The sequence below is a fragment of the Oryzias melastigma genome, linkage group LG21 (assembly GCF_002922805.2).
Source record: "Oryzias melastigma strain HK-1 linkage group LG21, ASM292280v2, whole genome shotgun sequence".
In the NCBI taxonomy this organism is placed as follows: Eukaryota; Metazoa; Chordata; class Actinopteri; order Beloniformes; family Adrianichthyidae; genus Oryzias; species Oryzias melastigma.
Window position 1 is genome coordinate 12,462,911 of NC_050532.1, and position 8,745 is coordinate 12,471,655.

General features: G+C 42.4%; 1 protein-coding gene across 2 annotated transcripts in view; it reads left to right on the forward strand.

Moving 5' to 3' along the window:
• popdc2 (popeye domain containing 2) overlaps positions 1-8,699 on the forward strand; it is a 14,035-nt gene extending 5,336 nt beyond the window's left edge. The window contains exons 3-4 of one of the 2 annotated variants that reach the window (XM_024260562.2): positions 1,786-2,363; positions 6,744-8,699. In XM_024260562.2, coding sequence (XP_024116330.1) covers positions 1,786-2,316 — 531 coding nt within the window. In that variant the 3' untranslated portion in view covers positions 2,317-2,363; positions 6,744-8,699. The remainder of the gene's footprint in view (positions 1-1,785; positions 2,364-6,743) is intronic. The other variant, XM_024260563.2, reaches the window with a different exon arrangement.
• Positions 8,700-8,745: the final 46 nt, after the last annotated feature.

Below are 8,745 nucleotides of genomic sequence, written 5' to 3' on the forward strand. Positions count from 1 at the left end.
GTATTATGACCTGATTGCTTGAAATAAACCATTTCATTCATTCATTCAGATTATTTCTATCACAGTGGACATGCATCTAAGATGAACACTTCAGACCCCTCCATGATTTCTTAGTGGGAGAGTTTCAAATCACTGAGTGTTTAAATACTTATTTGCTTCACTGTATGTCACATGTGTCAAAGTCAAGGTCCGGGGGCCGGATCCGGCCCTTCAGATCATTTTATTGTATTGTTATTAAAGGCCCAATGTTATCTTGTGCTATTTTTAACTTGAGTAATTTAGAAAAAATATATTTTTATGAAAAATATATTTTTAACGTTCGACCGCGTTCCCCGTGGTGTCCTGTGGAGGGTGCTCTGGGAGTATGGGGTCCGGGGAGCCTTACTCAGGGCTGTCCGGTCTCTGTACGACCGGAGCAGGAGTTTGGTTCACATGGCCGGCAGTAGTTCTGTTTTTATGGACAGAATTTCTAGGCACAGCCAGGGGCCGGACGGGTCTGGTTCTGGGACCACAGGATTTCATCTCTGCTCTTTGCAGATGATGTTGTTCTGTTGGCTTCATCAAGCCAGATCCTCCTGCATGTATTGGAGTGGTTTGCGGTCGAGTGTGAAGCGACTGAGATGAGGGTCAGCACCGCCAAGTCTGAGGCCATGGTTCTCGACCGGAGAAAGGTAGTTTGCCCTCTCTCGGTGGGTGGAATGCTCCTGCCTCAGGTGGAGGAGTTTAAATATCTTGGGGTCTTGTTCACAAGTGAGGGAAGATCGGAGCGTGAGATCGACAGGCTGGTTGGAGCGCCGTCCGCCACTTTGCGGTCGCTGCACTGGTCCATTGTGGTGAAAAGAGAGCTGAGCCAGAAAGCAAAGCTCTCGATTTACCGGTCGATCTTTGTTCCAGTACTCACCTATGGTCATGAGCTCTGGGTCGTGACCGAAAGAACGAGATCCCGACTACAAGCGGCTGAAATGAGTTTTCTCCGCAGGGTGGCTGGGCGCTCCCTTAGAGATATGGGGAGAAGCTCAGTTACCCATAGAGAGCTCGGAGTAGAGCCACTTCTCCTCCGCATCGAGAGAAGCCAGTTGAGGTGGATCGAGCATCTGGTCCGGATGCCTCCTGGACGCCTCCCTGGAGAGGTGTTTCGGGCATGTCCCACTGGGCGGAGGCCCCGGGGAAGACCCAGGACACGCTGGAGAGACTATGTTTCTCGGCTGGCCTGGGAACGCCTCGGGGTCCCCCCAGAGGAGCTGGAGGAAGTGGGCGGGGAGAGGGAAGTCTGGGCATCTTTGCTTAGACTGCTGCCCCCGTGACCTGGATCTGCAAGAGCAGATGTAGATGGATGGATGGCTTTTTTGTCTAATTCATGCTTTTGGGGGGGGGGGGGGGGGGTTATTAGTCAATTTTGGTGTTTAGCTAATATTTCAGCTACATGCTAGCTGTTTTGGCTAATTTAGGCTTTTTTAAAGTTTTTTGGGCTTTTTTGGAGTTTAGCTAATATTTACATGCGAGCTGTTTTGGCAAATGTTTGTTTTTCTGCCAGTGGGTTGGTAAAGCCAAACATAAATACTTTTCTTACTGTGTGGGTGTTTTGTCACTCTCCCCGCTCTGAAATCATGTGTAAATCTCAGACATCTCTGTATCAGGATATCTGGAGATAACTGCAAAGAGAGGTTCACCTAAATCAGTCGCTTTTCATTGAGTTTGCTTCAAACTAAAATGTTTGGTTCCAAAAATGATGACTTCCTGACTAAGCCTAAATTCAGAAACATAAAACATATTCTATTTTTCCAGGTGACCTTGATGGCAGATGAAGACTCCCGTTATGTCTCTTGGCGCCGCCGCCGCCTCTACATGCTGATGTCGAAGGAGCGTTACATTGCCCGCCTCTTTTCTGTGATGCTGGGATACGACATTGCAGAAAAACTCTACAACCTAAACAACAAGCTCTACATCAAGAGTGGTGTGCTGCTGGACATCCGCCTGCCGAGCCTCTACCACGTGCTGGCTCCTGCCTCTCAGGGCAGCGAGGGTGGCAGTGGCAGTGACAGCGGCATCTCCAAGGAGCATCCAGCTGACCAACAGAGCCGGGACTCAACTCACCAGATGTCCCATCCATCCCGACATCAGCATCCTCCACTAGGTCCAAGGGGGTCATCCTCAGACGTCCCTCTGACGCCAGAGAATGACCACCGTGAACTCCCCTGGGCTTCAGAGCCGGACCTGCTCTCTGGTGAGGACTCCACCAGCCTGGTTTTGGAGGACTTTGCTGATGTACCTGGCTCTTTAATGGACTATGGCAGTGAGAGGGATTATTTGAGGTAGAGGGTCAGGGTACTGGAGCTAACACACTGGTCACCACCTGAGCTCATGTAAGTACCTCAGCAGGGGAGAATGAGCTGCATGAACACGTTATTAATCTGCTTGTATCCAGTAACCAACCTGATAACAGCACAGCACATGCACCCCCCCCCCCCTTAATTTTTTAATTTTTAAGGTATATATTTATTGTAACTATTCATTGAGACTTTTAGAAGTTAACACCAGATTTATTTCTACAAAACTTAAAAAATATTATAAGTAATGAAGTATATTTATACAGAAAATCATAAAAAAATCCCTATTATTAGCTGTCATGAAAGAAAAGGAAAAGCTTTGCTAACTTTTGTGTCTGTAAGAGTTTTTTGTGTTTATTTCACTTTCTGTCAGAAATGCCAAACAAAAGTTTGTTGATGTCAGCTGGGTTAATATTGCATTTTACCTGAAGTTACAGTATATAATAATGCCATTCAAAAATAGACCCTTTTCACGTGACAACAAAATGGCGACACTGCCACTAATGTGTAAAGAGACTTCCTGTTTACGGTCTGGACCATTAAAGCTGACAGCTGATCGCTATTTAACACAATTTTACGTAAATAATTAATTGCAACCTTACCAGCTGTAATGGGAAATTGTATGATATAAATTTTTAAATGTCCTACACAACTTTTTACTTCCTCGTCTTAGATCGTTCTCAAATCAAAGTACAAATGTCAGTATTCTCCTCCTGCAGAATCCTCCACAGCTGCTTCCCCAGATTCCGATAGAAAAATTTAAAAAAAGTCGTGGATCATTTCTCTCTCACAACCCGATCAAAGTTAGACGAAGGTTACAAGTACTTCACTGAATGCAGCTTGTTTGATTATGAAGGTGATTATGATTTTCTTCTTCTAATTTATGCTAATTCTAATGCTAGTTTTCCACGACGGGGATGAGATGTAGATCTTTTCTGCACAGTTAAAAGTCGCATACATTTCTGGGCTCACAAAATCTCTGAAAACAGAAAAAAGTCAGACAATTCCAACGTGTCTTACAATAAAGTAAAACTAATTACTGCTGCTTTGTTTTCTAACAATGCTCCCTTTGCTATTGCTTACAACCGTGTCTGATCATTGTAAGAAATTAAAGGTTCAAAAAAAGATAAATTAATTAAAAACCGTCAAAAACATAGATATGGAAGTGATTACTCACACGTAATTTCTAAAATACGTACAGCCGGTGCTGAACTTTTCTTCATACCTGGACTTATTTTGAGAGTTGAAAATATGTGCCTTAATAGCAACAGTTAAAATATTATCTGAGCCTCTTAGTAATAATTCCTGCCCTTAAAATATCCCATAAAACAACTAAGACCTTCTGACACGACAACTAAATTATATGAAGACTTGGCTGCACTTAAAATGCATGGAACAACGTGCATCTTTGTCGCACGTATTAAATTTGGCCAGCATGAATTTTCATTGGCTTTTGTGCTGGAGCACACTTCAAATAAATGCAAATAACATCCAGCAAAATATAACCCATTGTAATAATATCTGCTTAAATGAAAGGTTGATGTTTTCAATAGAGACTCAAATACTGGAGGAATATTTAGATTTGTCTTTTGATTTGTGAACGATCTAAGAGAGGAAATAAAAATATAGTTAGGTAGGACATTCATAAAATATAAACAATGTTCCCTTGCTTATTCACATTTCTTTATTTGCGTATTCACTGATTTTTTTTCAGTCACGTGACTGAAAGGAGGTGCTGTGGTGCTGAGGTGTATATCCACACAGCAGAGTGCAGCAGAGCCCCCTCCTAGTACCTAAAAGTTTTATATGATATCAACAAAAACAACACAAAATGGTCACATTAAGAAAAAGATATTCATTCAGTTCATTGGGTCAGTTTTGGAGTTCGGGCAGAGGATATGATGAATGTGTTCTGCAGGGCGTTGGAGTTACTTTGTATCCGTTCAATGCAAACACAGGGATGCTCAGTCCGTTGACGACTGTGCAGGGTTTGTTTAAGCACACCTCACTCCGTAGCTCGCCATCGTTTACGCTCTTCTCTGTGTGTGCTCCTCTCCAGGCACATGGCCTGCATCGCAACATAATCATAACTCATAGCAACTCATAATGTGCACATCACTAAACAGAAAACAAAAGCTTTAGGTGATGCTAACGCTAGCCTGCTAGCATTTGTATCAGCTGTATTCACCTGGTTCCTGGTAAGATCGATGAAATCAGAACAACAAAAAAACATCTACAAGTGTTATTCAGCTGTAACAACAGATTCTACAAAAACATTTGATGCATCAACAAAAAAGACAGAACATAAAGTTAATTTAAATTATACGCATTCTACCTGACTGTAGGCTCACCCATCCACCCATTTATTCTGAATTAAAAAAAAACCTCTTAATATTAAGCAATACTTCAGTACTCTGTCAGAAATGTTTAAAAATCATGATCAGAAGTGTTTTTATGAGTATGGACCAATATCAGACATCCTTTCACCGTGGGGGTGGGGTGTTATCTGTATTCGCGGATTCAGCGTATTTGTGGATATCGTGTCCCTAACCCCCGTGAATAAGGGTAGAATATGGTATTGTTCAATTTTCCATTACAATTGGTGAGGTTACATTTTATTATTTACTTAAAATTGTGTTAAACAGTGTTCAGTCCTCAGATTTGCCGCTCTAAACCCATAAACCAGAAGTCACTTTACACAGTAGTGGCGATGTTGTCATTTTGCCTGACGTCACCATGATAAGGTTCTATTCTTTCAATGTTAGCAGATGTGAGCAAACTGAGCAAACACACTGTCACATCTGTTACTGTCGTAGACATTCTTTCTCAGGGGATGTGAGACTAATGGTGGTGTATGTGTGAGTGCCTGTGCATTGAGGATAGTGTGTGTGTGTGTGTGTGTTTTTGCTGCCATGTGAGGATTTCAACCTGACAAAACACCTACTCGTGGGGACCTGTCGCGCGGTGGGGACCTGAGTTGAGGTCCCCAAAGACAAACCCATAATAATAGGTCCAGAACAATGTAGACTCGCCCACTAAGGTTTTTTCAAAGTTCCTATGAGAGGCATTTTAAGACAAAATTGTGTGTGTGTGTGCATAGGCGCCCCTAGTGGTCACAATGGGTATAGCAGTGCATTGCATTTCCTCACTCACTACTGACCAATAGTGGTGACTCAACGTAAGAAATTGTGACCACTATTGGTCAGAATAAGTATTATAGTATTATAAGTGAAATCTGTTTTTTCCCTTTTATTGCTTTTAAAATGTATATAAATATGTAAAAAAAAAGTGAAAACACATTTGAATTCTTTTTTTTAAACTTTTTATTACAAACTTGTATTTATTGTTTCTTTAAAAAAATAAATATGATATGATAAATAGGAAAAGAGCTTTTAATATGTTTTAGTCAGGTTTTTTCCCTTTATTGCAAAGTATGTGTGTGTGTGTGTGTGTGTGTGTGTGTGTGTGTGTGTGCGTGTGTGTGTGTGTGGGTTTACCATTACTGCGGTAATGTTGTTCAGTCATCCAGCAGCTGTGTCCTTATCTCACGAGGATTACAGCTTGTAAATTTAGGGGATGTTCAAAAAGTTCAGTTCCCTCCCCACCATTAATCCCATGTGTGTCCACCCTTCAGCTATCTCTCCTCTCGCGTTTTCCCCCCTCCCCCCGCCCGACTCTGCCTTTCCAGCCCCAGCAGCAGCAGCTCCCGTCCAATCACGGGTGGGGGATCTCATTTCACGACAGGGTTGGTGCTGGGTTTGGGTTGCAGGACAGCTGTAGAGCAGCAGGTCTAATCTGTCGCTCAGCTGTAGCACAGTTTCAGCTCGAATGATTCACCACAGAAGAAGGGCACAAGTCTTTGGGGTCCAGAGTGCAGCTTGTGCTTGATTTAGATCTTCAATGTATAAGAAGCAACAAACAGCTGGGCTTTCCTTGCACCTCTTGTTCCACTGCCAGAAGTGCCATGAATATCATTTCATTCTTCATTTCATTTATTTATTTCTTTTTCTCATGTGCCACCATGATCCACAATAAACTAAGGGTCATACACACACCATAAATAATATAAATAATATAAATAATATCATATAAAGTAGCCTACATGATGCAGGTGTATGGTTTTGTCCCTGTGATCTTTCTATAGAAACAACATTCAACATCCAATGTTTTTAATTAAGAAGAATCTACAGGAATATATTGATTGTGTTAAAAACTGAAAAGTTACAGTAAATCCAAGAATATAAACACTGGGACTCTGGTGTTAAACCAGTTGAACTTTGACCAATCAGGGACTCTGATTTAGTAGTGACATCCTTTTAAAACATGGAACTTGTGATCCCATGTAGTAGCACATGGTGTCAGCAATGACTGTGACATCTTCTTGGTCCTAACTCACTTTGGTGTCGCCCCCTGCAGGATCTGATGGTAACGACAACTTCCCCCCTCGGGTCAAAAGGGCAAGAGCACCACTTGCTCCCACCGATACGCCCAAACTGTGAACACAGCCCTCTTCTGGAAACACTGGCTGCCTAGTGCTCTACCAAGTATGAATTTTAATTTATGATGGTGTTTTCTCCAACACAAGTTATGCTTTTAAGTCCTAAGCAGCTCCTTGATTTCCTCAGAGAAACCAAAGAGCCAGAGGTGTAATCTTGTATTGATAGTCCTTGTTTTATGCATGGGAAAGCCTCATTTTTTGTCATTATGCCCTCAATCAGTTTTTCATTTACTGTTTTTCTAAATGTCACGACCAAGTGTTTCATTTCCAAAAGGAATGAGGAACTGAAAGCATCAAGGATGCTGGAAGTGTGTCACTGCCAAACGGAAAAAGCTCATGTGCAGATTACTGATTAACATGAAATAACATGAGAGTTTTGACCAGCAACATGTTGAACATTTGAAAAGTTATGTGCAGCAGATTTTACAGTCATGTGAAAAATGATACTTTGAACATGTTTCTATTAAGACCGTTTGTGCCAGATTTCTCACTCTCTAATCACTCTGCAAGCTGAGGTGATTTCTTTAATGTCACAAACCCAGCCAGTAAAGCCAAGTGGCCCCATATGGTTTCAAAGTGGGCAGAAAATGTGGGCCCCAAATGGGTTTGTCTGCAGTTTCTGTGATGGAGCCACCTGTGTTTGCCCACATTTAAGTGGACACTCAGTGGGTAGGCTCGCTATGCTAGCCAGCTGCATAGCTCGCTAGCTCAACACGGTGTAGCTTGTTAGCTCAATACAGCAGAGTATTGTAGCTAGCAACAGAGGAGCTCGCAAGCTTGATAAAGCAGAGCTCACTGGCTTGCTGTAGAGGCGCTAGCTAGCATGATACAATGGAGCTACAGTTGCACTCAGCTTGCTACAGAAGAGCTCTCTAGTTCACTACAGCAGAACTCACTAGATCACTATACCAAAGCTTGCTAGCTCATTATATCGGAGCTCGCCAGATATCTACAGTGGAGCTCGATAGCTCACTACAGCGGAGCTCATTAGCTCACTACAGGAAGCTCGCCAGATCAATACGGCAGAGAATGCTAGCTTGCTACAGAGGAGCTTGCTAGCTCAATACAGAGGTGCTCGCTAGCTCGATAAAGGAGAGCTCACTAGCTCGCTTTAGAGGAGCTAGCTAGCGTGTCACAGTGGAGTTTGCTAGCATGTTACAGTGGCGCTCATTAGCTTGCTACAGAGAAGCTTACAATGATGCTACAGCTCAGCTTGCTAGCTCACTACAGCTGAGCTTGTTAGCTCAATACAGCAGAGTGTGATAGATGAATATCGCAGAGTATGCTAGCTCACTACAGCGGAGCTCGATAGCATGCTTCAGTGGAGCTCAATAGCACGCTATGCTGTCCACCAGGCAGCTGGCTAGCGTAGCAAGCTAACCCACTGAGTGTCCACTAACGCTAATGTGGGTGAACAGGTTGGGCCACCACAGAAACTGTGGACAAACCCAATCGGGGCCCACATTTTCTGCCCACTTTTAAACCAATCGGGGCCCACTTAGCCTCGCTGGCTGGGAATGTGTCTGAATTTAGAATACAACAGCAAATTACTTTGTAAGAAATATTTCTTCTGCATCTGATACTTGGTTCCTACAGACAATGTTTTTTTTTATTTTTAGCTTTGAGTATGTAAAACACAAGTGAACACTGTGAACTTTATTCTGCTGATGTCAACAACATGAGATATTGGGGCCAAGATTTCTCCATGAAGCTCTTTGTTTGCTGTGATTCCTTAGCTTAGATTTAGATCGTCTAATTGTTTCATGTTTGTCACAATACTACAGTAAAAATGTATTTTACTTTATCAAGATTTAAAGGTTTAAATGTTCTCCACACCTGTTTTTGTAACTTCACAATAAAAACTGGTTTCTCCATTGGTCTGGAAAATAAAATGTGTTTTTGCTCATATGTTTATAGATT